This window comes from Epinephelus lanceolatus, chromosome 13 (genome assembly GCF_041903045.1).
Source record: "Epinephelus lanceolatus isolate andai-2023 chromosome 13, ASM4190304v1, whole genome shotgun sequence".
In the NCBI taxonomy this organism is placed as follows: domain Eukaryota; kingdom Metazoa; phylum Chordata; class Actinopteri; order Perciformes; family Serranidae; genus Epinephelus; species Epinephelus lanceolatus.
This window is the reverse complement of record NC_135746.1, coordinates 24089889-24106178: the sequence shown is the minus strand read 5'-3', so window position 1 is coordinate 24106178 and position 16290 is coordinate 24089889. Positions and strand designations below refer to the sequence as shown.

Here is a 16290-nt window from a genome sequence, read left to right as displayed (position 1 = left end):
TACCTGCGGTTGCAAGAGGTTTGCTGTGTCTCCCAGAACAGTCTCAAGAGCATGGAGGAGATACCAGAAGACCGGCCGTTACACGAGGAGAGCTGGACAGGGCCATAGAAAGGCATCAACCCAGCAGCACGACCAGTATCTGCTCCTTTGTGTGAGGAAAAAACAGGAGGAGCACTGCCAGAGCTCTACAAAATGACCTCCAGCAGGCTACTGGTGTGCATGTTTCTGACCACACTGTCAGAAACAGACTCCATCAGGGAGCATGAGGGCCCGACGTCCTCTAGTGGGATCTGTGCTCACAGTTCAGCACTGTGCAACTCGACTGACATTTGCCAGAGAACACCAGAACTGGCAGGTCTGTCACTGGCACCCTGTTCGCTTCACAGATATGAACAGGTTCACACTGAGCACATGTGTATGTGTATGTGGGTGTTATTTCCTGCTGCAATCTTAATACTTAGAGTTCTACCATAAATTGTTCTGCCAACAACATCTTTTTCCGCATCACAATGTTTCTCCATCACAATGTTTGCCAGGTCACTCTGCTCTAAGACTTCTCCTCATAGTGAGACCATTCAGGATTGCTCAATTTTAGTAAACACATTTTGCTTTTAACTTGACTTTAAGGGTCAAAAATTCCTGGGCCTTTTTGCCACCACACACATTGTCGGGAGTGCATACAAGGCATGTGGGGGCCATACACAGTACTGAGTCACACTATGAGTTGATGTGATAAAATTCACACAAGTTGAATCAGCCTGTGATTTCAATTTTTTTTACTTTGATTTTCAGTGTAATTTTGAATCCAGCCCTCATTGGTTTCCATTGACCATTGTTACCTTATCTTGTTCTCAACAAATTATACAGTGTACGTCAGTAAAGATTTTCAACTTGAATAATTCCTTCATGAAGATCTGATGTGTGATTCAAGTTTTCCCTTAATTTTTTGAGCAGTGTATTTAATTTGGTTATTGTATAGAACCTCATTATGGAAAAACAAGAGAGTGTATTTAATCAGCCAAGGACAAGAACTCATAATTGAGGGTTCTGAGGGAAAAAAAGCAATATTAACCAGCAGATTAAGCCCCGACAGGACAGCTTAATTTCTTCAGAAAATTTGGCCGAAAATGGTACATGGGTACATTTGACTTTAAGTCTTTAATGTGTGGATTCTTAGTATCTTGGGTACATATGTGCATGATGCAGGGTCCCAGGCAGCTTGGGCTTATCTTTGGTACCACAGAGCATGTGAGAATAGACATGCTAAAAGAAATTTTCAGCAGCAGCAGAGGTTGCAACATGAGAATTTATCATCAGAATTCTCCCTTTTGCTGAGGTGCTGTTATTTATTCAGCAGAAAGACATCCATGTGACCCAGAAGCTGTTTGAAGGCATCTAGAAACACTACAGACACCATCAATTATATGTAGGCAGAACATTACCTGTTTTACAGTGTTTGCAACATTTACCCGTGAAGGCAGTAAAATTTCACCCACATGACCCACAAATCTCTCAAACACACTCATATACATAAAACCCAATGCAAGCAAGCTTTTCTGATTGCCTGGCGAGCTGGTGTTAGTGTGAAACCGTGCTCGCCTTGAAGGAGAGAAGCCCAACGCAGAGCATCTGTGTCACTGTTTGGGCTCAGCTTCGTGGAGCTTGCAATGTGCCTATTAACTGCTGGAGGTAAATAACTCCCTTACAACTACAACTGTAGCATGAAGATAATTATCCAAGTGCCCTGAAGGAGGCTGTCTATCTCTAAAACCACATTACCATCTAAATGTGCTTCTTACAAATGCAGCGCCCTCATCTACAAGCACCACTCTTACAAATGTGCTTTTATTTCAGCTGTTGGTTTAACTGGATGTTTTGGTATTATTTATGCTTTATGTTTTTTATTTTGTACAGTGACAAAAGGATACTATCAAAAATGTACAGTATAAAGAACTGTAAAAAATGGTTAGTATGTCAAAAGAACCTGGATATGAGTTAACATTTTAGGTATTCTGGCTCCCTTGATTTGAAGTCAGTGGGCTTTTTGAATGGGTTCTTGGTTGTAAGGTCTGTGGTTAATACAAGCTTAAGAGATTTTCACAATACCTCACGCGTGAAATCTGACGCTTTAACACGGCTTATAAAAAATGCATGCCAACAAGTGGCTAAATGAGACTGCAGAGGTTGTCAAGGACGCTATCACACCAAACACGGAAACTTATCTACTCACTAGGGGTGGGGGGAAAAATTGATACAGCATAGTATTGCTATATTTTGTGTGGTGATATTGTATCGATACACTGATGCCAAGTATTGGTCTTGTATTACATACATCATACACTTTTGCAAATACAAATTTTAATACAACTTGTGGTACTAGAATAATACAATGAATTGCTTTTTCGGTCCACTGGATGGTGCTGAGTTTTTTTCCTGGTGAGGTCAGCAAAAGTTTTAGTCAGCGGCATTTGGCAGAAGTTTCATCAAAACAAAGATGGAGGCACCGGAGACAGAAATCAGAAATGCGCCGTTGGGTGTTTAAATCAAACTTCTTGATTTATTTCGGGGTTTTTAACATGGAAGGAAAGAAAGACTTGAGTATGACACAGGCAATTTGCAATCAGTGTCATATGAGAATACTCCGGGAATACTACGAACATGAGGGCTCACCTCACACGCCCCCATCCAGAGATAGCGTTAGCCACTGATGGCCACTGACCCCTACTACTCAGTAGTTGGCCTTTACAACCTCAATGTGTTTATACTCATGCCACACTTTTTTAGGTCATAGGGTTGCAATATTATAGTATTAGAGATTTTCATGGCGCGATAACCATCTTAGAAAATGTCAGTATTGCACAATTATTATTATCACCATTATTATCAGTTACAATGGAATAAAAACAAGAGGATTTTTGGACTGAGTAAAGGCTTTATTATAATTTCATCTTGAAACCTTTTTTGTAATCTAAATATGTGAAAAATGTCTGACAAGCAGTCAAAGAGAAAAGAAAATGCTCATGTGCAGGTGAGATTCTCTGTCCGGTTGAATATTTTTGTCAGTATTCTCGACGGGCAAATGTACACAGTATAACTGTCAATTTTCATACTACGGTAAACAGTTTGCTGGTATACCGCTGCAACCCAATTTGGTCATCTTTGAAAAAATATGTGAGACTGGCAGTTGATACAGTCATAACCACTGGCTAGATCAGGTCATGCTATGAGGAAATGCTTTTGTAGAAAAGGTAAACGCACAAAAATAATTAAAACTTGGAAGCTTAGCGGTGGTGACATTGGTGTCGTTAGTTCAGAGCCTAACGTTAGCTTTTTACTTTTGAAGATTGCATTAATGCCCCAAAAATCATAAAACTGGTGTGTATCTGTGAATATTATCTTACTGAATGACGCGTAAGTATAATTAACTTTCCACAGAGCTTATTTTTAATAATAATCAAAAATCAAATGAAAAAATCTCATTGGCTTTTTGTCAAGGGCCAACAAAAAATGTCATCCCTGCAGCACTCTAACTGCCTCTTTTAAACACAATGTTTAAACTCAGTCCTCAGTGATGTCACGAATCATGAGTCACCTTCATACTGGTTTTCTTGTTTTTAGGTTGCTAACTATTTATTCATTTCAACACATTTGGCATTATTCCACAAACACTGATTCTTAAAGCAGTGCTGCATACACTACATGCTGTGTGCATTTTGGAGGAAAACTGTGCTGTCAAATTCTGGATTTTAGATAAGTGGCTAAGCTATCGTGTTTTTATTCACCGCTACAACTACCTGTCAAGACTTAACCAGTTTTCTCAGGAAAAGCAAAGACAGAAAATAGCACATATAAATAATGACGTGTGTCGTGTCACTGTAGTGTAAAAATAAAAGTTTAGCATGCGTTCAAAGTGCAAATGTGTGAATCACTGCAAAGACAGCCCTGTTTTTTCTTTTTCCTCAACCATCTGTTAGTCTGTTAACAGGAAGTCTCAAACTCATACTGTCTGTATGAAATTCCATTAAGTACAAAAGGTCTGACATCACTTGATGCTGTTGAAAAGCCAGCTTAAGCTCCATTTCTCACTACTTAACCTTACATTACCGCAGCCCAAAAGCAGCTGATGAGTTACGATAATAACGGACCTGACAGATAAAACGAGTCCCAAATTTTTCTACAGACACAACTGATGTGTTTTTAATAGAAAAACATTTTTAGAAGATGCTACTAGCTGTCTGAGCTGAACTAATGTTGCCTTCCAACATTGCCCCTGCAGTGTTATGATAAGAATAATTTACCTCCTGCTGGTCATGAGTCTTAAAAAGGAAGGCAAATGTTGTTACTGTAGTTTTCTCAAGAGCTAAGCGAGTTCATCTGGAGCCCATTAAGACTAATTATTGTAAGTGTGTGGATCCCTGAGAAAACATCTACCAGTTTTACCTTCTTCTCTGGGCTCTCCACCAGCTGCCACTGGTTGCTCTTGATCTGCTGCAGCTCATCAAACTTGGCAGTGACGTCATCGATGGAAAGCTGCAAGAGGTCCCAGAATCCAGCCAGGTCCTGAGATGTGGGTCTGGGCATGGCACTGGGGTCCTAAAGAGACAGTGGAGTTCAAAATGTAGTGAGTAAAATAATTTCCTGCCCTTGACACGAGAGGGTTTGCTGAACAACAATTACAAATGGGGCAGCTGTGGCTCAGGAGGTAGAGTGGGTCGTCCACTAATGGGAAGATCAGCGATTTGATCCCTGGCTCCTGCAGTCCATATGAGGAAGTATTCTTGAGCAAGATACTGAACTCCTCCTCCATATTGCTCCTGATGGATGTTCCATCGATGTGTGAGTGTATTAAAGCTGTGTAGCAATTGACACCCTGTACAGTAGCCTTGGCCACCAGTGTGTGAGTGGCTGAATGTGACTCAGTCTTTTTCTCGTCTTGATGTTCTGACAAAATCAAACACTTTCAATATTATCGAAAAGTTTTAAGTCTTGGCTCCTGCAAATACTGAAGCTCAATGACGTGAACACTGTCAACAACCAATAGCGGCGCTCATTTAGCACCAAAAAGCAAGTAGCAAACTGGCTATAGTGGTTTTCAAATGGTGTACTAAAGCACACTGGTGTGCTGTGATGCTAATCCAGGTGTGCTGTGGGATTTTGTGATAACCACACATTATTATTGCAATATTCAGCTGGGTCTATACAGAAAGTATCAGTACGTTGTGTGCACCCATTTTCACATAAAGAGGAAAGCTTCTGAAAGCTAAAAAAATGTAATTTAATCTATGTTAAAAAACCTTCTAGGAGAACCTTTTTGTCGCCGTCCGCATGTGGGAATTATAAGTGTGTGACACATCAAAAGCCCTGATTGGCAGCCAGTGTGAGGGATGATAACATTTAACAGGAGAAGTGGGTCGATGGGTTGCTTTATTGTACAAAGCAAATTACAACAAAGTCTTAGTAAAGACCACCTGCCACCAAAAGAAAATAGAACACATATTTTTCTTATTTTTATTGTCTTATGTCATAATAAGAGTGATAACACATAGGAGCTCTTGTGCACAGATATAAATACAGGTGTTCCTTGAGATTTTGGCTTGCCCTTTGGTGTACCTTGGGCAAAAAAGGTTGAAAACCACCAGGCTAGACAGTAAACATATAGGGGACTCTGAGGAGGGGCAAAAACGTGAACAAGCCTGTTTTCTTGGACTGTGATAAAGGAGGAGAAACTGGTGGAGTTGTGAACACGAGTCTGTGTTAAAGTCAGTGTGTATCTGATTCATCAACCAGCACTTATTTTAGTGAATAATTTAAATTTTTGAAACAGTCCACCTCTCATTCCCACAGTTTCGTCCCACTACAATAGAACAGCGAACCAACAAGGTGACAAAATCCAAATGCAGAGTTTGCAAGCAAATACATTCTATCTTTATTGGTCATATTGATGCCAAATTCACAAGAATGCTGTTGACATATGACACCTTTAATAGAGGGAGTTTGATGTGATGTCTTCCACCAGGAGCAGGATAGGAAATAATGTACAAAAAGTCACACTCTCTTTAGATATGAGAGGGCGTCAGACTTAAGTCTTTTAAAAGTCTTTTCAGAGTCTCTGTTATAATAGGCACTACTTTCAGGACAACATGGCCACCTAACCATTTCTACCACTGTGTGGCAGTACAGCACCAACATCACCTCAACTGACTCCCTGAACACTGCATCTTTTTTATGAGTCTATTATGTGCTGTGGGAACCACCATAATTAATAATTATTAAAGGTAATTTTTATGGTCATATGCAGTGAAGGCTGAGTGCATGGGGAAGGGAAATGCTCTTCATTTGCCCTCTTTCGAAATTTCTTTTTGTACCAACACCAAGTGTGAGAGAATTACTGTCAGCACAAGTGTTTTTGTAGAGTTCAGAAGTGTTATAGTGTTATTCATTTTCACTGTGATTTGCAAAATTATCCAGATTCTGTAAAAATTAGATTTGAATGGTGCTAACTGTTGCTGCATTTTTGTGGTGCATTGCTGTTCATGATACCTCCTGTACCCAGTTTGTCAACTGCAGCTCATCCTCCTCTCATTAGCCTGCCACATACAGACATGTGCTCATTACCATAGACAGCAAACACAGAATGAGTGTCATCTCAGACCAAGACAGGGTCCGTCAAGTCAAACTTCAAAGCACGTTCGGAGCTTTTTATAGACACATCATGCAGTTCCTCCTCCGTCCAGAGGGGAAACAGAGTCATTCTCTCATTCAGACACGTCTGAAAGCTCAGGGCAATCTAAGGCTTGTCACTACCAATGTTAGACTTAATTCATCATCCCATTATCTATGGGGAGAGAGAGAGAGACAGTGCGGCCCCAAACCATCCAAAAGAGAGCAGCACACTGAGTTAAGGCACACGCACAAACGCATAAAAAAAGCCCAACACAAGGCAGTGAGATAGCTGGCAGATTTCAGCCACCTCCACAAGGTTTTGCATTTCATTCAAAAAATTAACTACGCTTTAGTAAGGTGTGATTAAGTGCCTGCCTGTCTCTGTGACTGCCTCTCTCTACTGTAGCTGCAGAAACATTCCCACTCATGACGCTATCATCCTCTGATAAATGCTGACTCTGTGGATGGTCAGCATTAGAAAAGGTATGAGTTTCCCATCGACGTGACATGAGGGCTAAACAGTGAGACAGCGTGGCAGTCCATTATTCAAACTCTGAGATCCCATTCAAACCGCTGCCTCGGTGCACTAATGGATAGCCTCAACACAGGTGCTGCTTCCTATTGGAATTCCCCTTCCGTTTACTGCAGGGTCAATAGCAGCAAAGGGACTGCTTCGCTATTGATCTCTGTGGTCTATTTCTGGAGGGCGCACAAGTGCAGCGTCAGGCCGAGCACCTTCTCGGAGCTCAGAGGAAGAGAAGCCTCTCAACAAGTTTCCCCCTGATCTTTTGTGATGTAACATATTAACAGTATGTAGGTCGACACAGCGTGCTGGTTCACAAACACGTACAACTCACCAGATTCTGCTGACATAGCCAGTAAAACTGCTGAAACTTTTGAGACATGAGTAGCTGAGCACTTCCCACTGCACTCCGGATTTTTCCTAGGACTGGTGGACACACACATCGAGAGAGAGAGAGGGAGACAGAGAGAAAGAGAGTGACAGCTTGGCAAAGGCTAACATGTTGAGCAACGTCTTTCAGTCGTTCACAAGCATCCAATCTGCTCACAAAACGCCCGTCACGATTCTGTGTTCTCATAGTCAACATGACAGCTAATACTGTGAATGTTCACTTTGGCTATACTGATATACATACTGCGAAAAAGATTATCATAAAGCACATATGCAAGAGCAGGCGCTGCTGTCCTCGGGGTACTCACTCTCCTCCGTCAGGTCATGCTCCTCTGCTTCTCTCTCCATCTCTTTGCACCATCCCTCCAGCCGCTTGGTTTCATTGTGAAGGAGCTGCATGAACCAGCTGCCGTCCCTGCGGAGCGGGGACACTCGCCCTGATTCGGTGCTCTCCAAGCTGGGTTCAACCAGCCAGGGTTCAGGCTGTGGGCTGGGGGGCCCGCTGGAGGGCCGGTAGTCCTCCCTGTAACTGAACAGGCCTTGTGTGCGCACCGTACGGATGGCTCCATACTGCGTGGGCGTGCTGGGTTCGGAGTGGCGACCGAAGGCGCCACCGAACTGCAGGCCCTTGTCCTCCATGGAGGGGAAGCCCTCCAACTCCATGTCTGCCTGTACTGCAGTGGTCACACTGTTGGAGCGCTTGAACCTCCCATGCCTAAAAATGCATGAATTACAGGGACACTGCTTGAAGGGACAGTTCACCCAAAGAGTGCTGGCGATATTGGCCGTACAAACATCTGCCTTCTCTTGAATATGATGTAACTAGATGGCTCTCAGCTTGTGGTGCTCAAAGCTCCAAAAATACTTTTGAAAAACTCAGCAGCAATGTCTCTTTCCAGAAATCTTCTCAGTTGTGAGCAGTTTCATGTAGGAACTATTTTCTCTCTACCGAAACACACCCGCCAACCGTAACACTGTGCAGAAGGAAGCGTGCATCGACTATTAACACACTAAACACCACTGGAGTAGCTAATGTTACAGTACAGCCAATGAGGACACCATTAATTTTTACATCTCACACTGTCACAAGCATGACCCTCTCATCCATGAGTAGATGCACGCTTCCTCCTGCACAGTGATAGAGCTGGCAAATGAAGTTAATTAGTAAGAAAGTAGTTCCAACATAAAACTGCTCACAACAAGGTCTGTGGATTATCTTGAGTACCTAGGTCATGATTTCTAGAAAGAGACATTGCTGTTGAGTTTCTTAAATGTATTTTTGGTACTTTGAGCACCACAAGCTGAGTGCCATCTACTTTCATTATATCTGAGAGAAGGCAGACATCACTACGGCTGATAGCTCCAACACTCAGCAGCTAACACCAAAACAATCTAGACTGATGAAAAGCACTACAGGTAAGAGGAAATGTACTTTGACTGTGGACACTGTGTTTCTTTTCTCTGACCCACATACCGTTTGTGATCCTCCACCTGAATTCCTATAGAGTGGAACTGAGGAAGGCCTTTACTTTCAGTCTCAGAGTCTGTCACAGTTTCCACCTGGTGAGTACAGACAACAGGACACTGTCAAATCATCATGATTATCCACAACTGAAATGAACACACACACCAAAGTGCAGACGCGCGTCTACCATTCAGAAAGACAGCTGACATTTGGAAATGCATTTCATGTTGAGCAGATTTCTTACTTGTCAGAGGACATTCAAGTTTTCACTTTTGTCTTTCTACTAGCAATAAAACTGGCGGGTGTGCTGGCTCTGATGGGGGCTGTTTAAGAAACACATATAGGCCTATAATGATGCCACTCAAACATACAGAATATAAGACTTTTCGGACCTTTTTAATACCACTTTAAATTAAATTAAACGATGGAAATACACACCTAAAGCAAAAACATACTTTTTCCAAAAACACACATTGATGCCTGTTCAAAATGAACAGTAAAAATGACCCTGACGATACTCTCCATGCTTATGGCTCTGCATGTGCTGATCCCCATTATACCTAGTCTGAAACACCTTCGACACACAGCGCAGTTTGCTTTGTAAACATTTCAAGGCACCGGCTTTAACCACCATGAATAGTCGTGATTCTCGAGCCATTTGTCCTTGGACTTGCATTTACTTATTTCCATAACAAGCAGGCTGGCTAGCAGGGCCTTGGTTAAACAATGCAGACTCATTGCGTGATTGAAGTGTGTGAGGAGGCGAAAATGGGGAAATTGTGCACAGGCAGGTGTTGTGCTGAGTCCATTCCCCCATCAAATAGTGTTTCCCTCCTGTTAAAATGATGTTTCCTGTAGAGCCAACACGCGAGATTCTATCGGTGACTTGACTAAAAAACATTCAAGACCCATTCAATCTGAATTTAATACATTTCAAGACTTTTTAAGGACCCGCAGCCACCCTGGTCCTTTAAGTGCTACACAAGAACCTCAACAGAGGTTGACAGTCAGGAATGAATTGCCGTTCCCCACCTATCCTTCAAGGTGAAGGGGTGAACCAACAGCCTGTGCAACTGTAAGAAACCAGCACTTGTGAGTGTGAATCAGAAACAAGATCTCTCCGTCATGACACACACTGATGCATGATCTGGAGGACACAATGTAGTGCTTTCCAAGGTTTTGAAAATCCAGCTACAGCTTAATAGATTGTCTAAACCTGGTGTTATCAGTAACAACATGTATAACTGCAGTGCAGGTAGCTGCATGGATGTCAGTGAAGACCAGAGTGAGTTCAACCTTTAAAGGAATATTTCACCTACAAAGTGATCATTTGTATACCACTTACTCATCCTGTGTTATGTTGAATTCATGAAGGAAACATTTCTCTCATATGCCTCCACGGTGAACAAAGAATCCAAAAATGGAGAAACATCTTGATGAACTCGTAAAGGGGGCCGCTTTTAACAACAGCAAAACTTCACCATGACATATGTTTACAAACTTACACACAACTTGGGCAGTGTAAGCTAAGTCTAATTTATCCAGTCTTATGATGAGTACTTCCCAGACACATGCATTTTTAAAAATAGCCCTGGAACAACTGAATGATTCTACTGACCTATAACAGCACATAGCATATATTTTTACTTTTGTTCATAAATTGATTGGTCAGAGGTCGGGGCGCTGACAGCATGTGATCTGATGACCTAAAGTTAACCTGCTCTGGAGAAGGTTAGCTGTTCAGCATAAGTTACCACGGAGATTTATCCCAGTAAAAATAGAACCAGCTTCTTAGTACTGAAGACCCAAAGTTAACCTCGAAGTTACCTCGTTAACTCCAAATCCTGCTTCGTAGTACTGGCCTCTGAAGGTTTAGGAAAAAGATGATGATTTGGGTTAAACTTAACTGCACTTAAGCAGTTACAATTACTTACATTTTTTCTGTGTTGTTTTATCATATTGTGATAACACTGGTGATTTACACCCCCAGTGTTCGGGAAGTACTGAGCATATGACTAGATACAGGGTTCCTACACATTTGGGATTTCAAAATTCCATACTTTTCCATACCCTAATTTCCAGACTTCTCAGTGGGTTTTTTTTGTTTTTGTTTTTGTTTTTTTTCAGAGAATATGCGACATCTGAGTAAATATATCAGTGTATCATATTTCACATCATATTTAATTATTCTTAATAGGCGATTGTAGCAAAGTACCATAATGGCACGCAAATAAAAACTCAGGTAAGTTAAATGTCTGGGCTGAGGCAAAAAGGTTGGGATTCTGGGTGCAAGCGATGCAGTAACGAGACGTCAGTGTTTTTTCCTTTCACGTGGCTCAGAATCGCCTTCTCCCCCATTTTGGCAATGTCAAACGATTTCACACAAAGCTTGCATCAGGATCTGTGTGTGAATTGGGTATCCTTGGCCAACCAGTATTTATATACGGTATTGTCAAGCCATCCATCCAAAAACTTGCATCTACCCATTGTGAACCACGTGAAACTCGTCTTCTTGTCGAAGGTGCAGTGTTGGAGTGAAACTTGATATCTGGGGGGCTGGAGAAGGGTCATGGGGAAGCGGACTGGACATACCACTTGTCAATCAGGTAAAAGGGGCGGTATGTTTTCTGAGACGTTTGCTCTCACACAATCTGTGCTTGGCCCGGCATAAAACACGATCCAGAATGATTAAATTATTTTTGGAAATAACTAATTTTCTATTTTAGAAAACAGTATTTTAGAACAGTGGTAATAGCCTGGAAATTTTCCATACTTTTTAATACCTGGAAATTGATCAAATTTATTTCCATACTTTTCCATACTTTCCATACTTGCGTAGGAACCCTGTAGATAAATGAGGCATGGATCATTCAGATATTTTGATGCAGTTTTGCTGCATTTTGTGAAAAACACAAACCCTGTTTTATTCCAGTTCATCAAGATTTATCTCTGTTTTTGGATTCTTCACTCACAGTGGAGGCATGTCAGAAAGACAAAGTTTTCTTCATGAATTCATGGCAACATGAGGTGAGTAATTGGTTTACTAATACTTATTTTGTGGGTGAGGTATTTCTTTGAGAAAACTGAAAATAGAATCATCAGCTAGCTGGAACTCTGGGTTACTGCAGGTACTGTGTCCACTCTGAACAGTTCAATTTGCAAGAGGACCGTCAATTCTTTTGGACACCATGGCCAGCATTGCCCACAAAAGACATCTGTGGGCAGCATGCAGGAACAACATGGTCCACACAGACAGCCATCTCCAAAATTGGGGCAAACAACTGAGAACATTTGCCTTGAGGAGATGCAGCTACCTAAGCTGGTTGGACAGTTAGCACACAAGGCAGAATCCTTATCTTGCAGTGGAGCTACGAGCTCAGGTATTGGCTCCATACTATCAGCCAGCTCAAGAAGAACTTAACAGGTTAAACACCAAGGTCACAAACTATAACAAAGACAGTAAGAGAGCTCCTCATTTTACTCTTCATTTCTGCTGCCTTTGAATAAGCCCTGTCCCTGTAATACAGCCTGATACTTGTAAAGGTCAACAAGCCTGCAAACCCTTGTAGAGCACTTCACACAGATCGGTACATTTGGGAACTTGTAATACTAAAAAAATGACAAGATTAACCAATTTGCACGTGTAGCTGTGTTGCCGGTTCAACACTTTGAAGTCTGCCTGGGGATGTGGACAGAAGTAAATCTTCAATGAAGGAACCTAATCCTCTTGTCATGTAATAATCCAATGGTGCAATGACTACAATGCAACTCAACCACTTACACAACATTGAACATTTGGCTCATGTGTTCCTCTTTGGGAATAAAAAAGGTGTGTTTGGTTGATTTAAAAGTGATTTTACTGAGAACCCTGAGACATGGTTTGACTGGAGGACAGCTCTCATCTGTAGTAACACTCTGAATATCAAAATGAAGGAGTCATCCTTTCAGCCAGGACTAGAAAGAAGAAGACGGTTGTCAGTTATGTTGTTACCTGTATCCCAATAGAGGAACGTGGGGTTTTGAGGTACTCCTCGGCCTTGGACACCAGCACTGCTTTGTCGCATGTCTGGACAGAGGTGTGGCTGCCCAAGGATGCATGCCTCTTGCCTGCTGCTGACTCCATTGCCATGGTGACCGCCTTGGTGCTGTCCAGGCTGTCCATGGAACTGTAGATGGGACGGCCAAGGCTATCCGTGGTCCACAGACCGCCCCGTGGATGCCTGCCCTCCTGGTAGGCATCTTGGGTGGACTCTGTACTGCTCTGGGCTGTCACAGAGATAAGAGGCTTGGTGGTGGTGCGCGGGGGCACAGGAGGTGGAGTCTTCTTGTAACTGGGAGGATATGATACCGCTGGATAGCACAAGCAGGATGAGAGGACGAGGACAAGGCAAGACAAGGGTAGAGGATAAAATAAAAAGTGAGCATGAAAAATGTGGCCAAAAGCTGACAAGGGCCAAGTGCTGCAGTTCACCTGTATCACACAGTGTGTGATAGAAGAGCGTCATAGCATGATGAGAGATTAGCCAGGGCACTTTAGCGCTCAAAGCGAAGGAAAATGTCAGTAAGGTGAAAAGCAACAGCAGCTTTGTAACATGTCTGTGTTTATTGGGGAGGTGCAATGAAGGATTATGGGAAAGATTTGCTTTTTTAAGTGCAAATGAGATTCTGATGGTAATCCATCCAGATGGACCTCACAGCAGAGTTGGAAATGGACCAACTTCACTTGCTGAATATCTTTTTTTAAGGCTATGATAAAACACTGACTTAATCTTTATCCTTATTTTTACATTGTTCAGATAATGGAAAAACAGTTGACACTCTAGTAAATGTCTTAAAAACATATATTGAATTTGTAATGCAAGATTTCAAGTTGGGTGCCTATATTATTTAATGCACAACACAAGAATGAACTGAACTGGCAATGAACTGGATAAATCTTGTCGGTTTTTAACTATCAAATTATGAAACATTACCAAACCTCTTAAATGATGAGAGAAACTATGAGCAGAGCTTGTACAGTAATCTGGATACTAAGGTGCTTGAAACTCAGTGAGCTCAGATACCATAAATCCATCTGCAGATGTCAGCTTGACTCAAAGCCGTAGCAAAAGAGTTGACATTTGGGGGGACCAAATCTGCTGGGGAGTCTTGCCACCCCCGGAAAAAAAAACATGCAAAAAAAAATTAACGTTACTTGAATACACCTGTGAGCACCATCGTTGGTCGCTGGGTGAATGTATGGCTATTAGCCAACACTGATAATCGTTGACTGACTAGCACTCACAAATCGGCCACATCCCATTCAATGCAATTATTGTCACTATCTTATAGTGGGGGCATGTGTCCACCCCCAAACATATATTATAATTAATTTCTTGCTTTGACTGACATGAGATTTATTTTGAAAAAAATCTTGACTGTTTTATTCTGATGTTAATCCTCTATGGACCTGATGCTACTTCTTTGCTTTTTTTTAATTTTTGCCATTTTTTATAATGTTGATTTTTTTTTATTGATTTTTTTCCCCAACATCTTGTCTCTTTAAACTAGTTAAGATGAATTTAGGAGAAAATGAAAAATATTTCTGTTTTAAGAGATTGCTCCATAAATTTAAAGAAAACGGCATCCATTCATTAATATCTGGCTGGCAAAAAAAAGTTTTATTAAATGTTTAAAATAAGATTATTATAGTTACACTAAAAACTAAAACTAGATGTAAAAAAACAACTGTTTTTGTTAACTACAATAAATATAAAAACTAGACTTTTTTTTTTTTAAAAAAAAGAAAGATAAGTTATTGAAACAATATTTTATAGCCTACTTAGACAAATAATTAAAATAAAATAAAAATATACAGACACAACCAGCATGAGAAGGCACTGGCTGGATATGTTATACAATACAGCAAGATTGTTTTAATTTAAACACATGTTGTATCCTGACGTTAACAGGCGCAGGTAGAGCCCCACGCACACAAACACACACACACTCCCACAAACCACTTTGGATTACAGGTAATTAAGTGCAATAAGAAATAAGAAACCACAGGGAACTCTGTTAAGCTAAATCCAGTCACAGACTTGACTTCCTTCCAACTTGAAGGGGCTGCAGTTCTGCAAGACACAGTGGGTGGATACCAAAATGAAAAGAGCACGGTGACTCAGGCAGTACGCAACGCCACATGTTCTATTTTTACACTTTCTACCCATTTGACTTCGTTTCAGAACTGAAAATGTTACAGATAGCTCAATACCAGATATAAATTCAATGGCATAAATGTCTGTGTTTCCTACCACCATTATCTGTGCTTCTTCTGGTTGCCTTGCATCCATTTGCCAATACAACACATTAAAGTTCACTAATTAGATTTTTGTCATGATTATCGTGTGTAGGACAACCATAAAGATAACAGAATAGTACAAAACAATAGTATATTTTCCATGCCCATAGCTAACACATGCTCATTTTTCAATCATTTGACAAATAAATTGGCATTACCTTGTTTTAAATCAGATAATCTGATCATAAAATTGTAGTAGTAGCCAAAATTAAATTATATGAACCATAAGTTAAACTCATTTGCTCCTAATCTTTTTTATTTCATGTATCTAACTTGCTTTTTTCCTGGAAACTGACATCCTATTTAAAGATACTTCTCCTAAGTTGATTTTTTTTTTTTTTTTTTCACATATACAGTGTATATTAATTCCAATGCTTTCTATAAAGCATAGCTGAGTTTCTTATGCTGGCAGTCCAAATGAAAGTGACGCACTGAGTTTCTTGTAGACTCTAGAGAAATGAAACACTGTAGATGTTACCTGCTCCAAATACAAAACCTATTATCTTCTATTATCAGCTAATGTGTCGATGAAAATGTCACAAACAGCAAGGTTTCTCCCCTTGACAGTGCGACTGTGCGTGGTAAATACTGTCAGATTACAACCAATGAGTCAGGAGATGTAATTAGTGTCTCTAACATTCAACTTCATAGTGGGAATATGTTAAGTTAGAGACAAACAAACAGACAAACAACTCCAGTCACATAACCTCTTTTGCAGAAGTAATGAATGTGACTGTATTCCCTCAGTAGTGTAATGATAAATACTTCAAATTAACCTATCATAAAGTTGAGTCAGCACTACACTTTTTTTAATCTGATGTTCATTCATATACTTTATGCTTGCCTAAATGGATTGACATTTGCAAACACATTTGTTGCCTTATACGCCTACATTTATGTGCTGGGCAT

General features: G+C 40.9%; 1 protein-coding gene across 5 annotated transcripts in view; it reads right to left on the bottom strand.

The window, feature by feature from the left end:
* The window catches only part of dlgap2b (discs, large (Drosophila) homolog-associated protein 2b), a 142979-nt gene that overhangs the window by 18701 nt on the left and 107988 nt on the right, over positions 1–16290 (bottom strand). For all 5 annotated transcript variants that reach the window (XM_078173899.1, XM_033648456.2, XM_033648458.2 and 2 more), the window contains 5 exons: positions 13033–13391; positions 9051–9136; positions 7885–8291; positions 7521–7612; positions 4441–4593 (listed from right to left, as the gene is read on the bottom strand). In XM_078173899.1, coding sequence (XP_078030025.1) covers positions 4441–4593; positions 7521–7612; positions 7885–8291; positions 9051–9136; positions 13033–13391 — 1097 coding nt within the window. The remainder of the gene's footprint in view (positions 1–4440; positions 4594–7520; positions 7613–7884; positions 8292–9050; positions 9137–13032; positions 13392–16290) is intronic.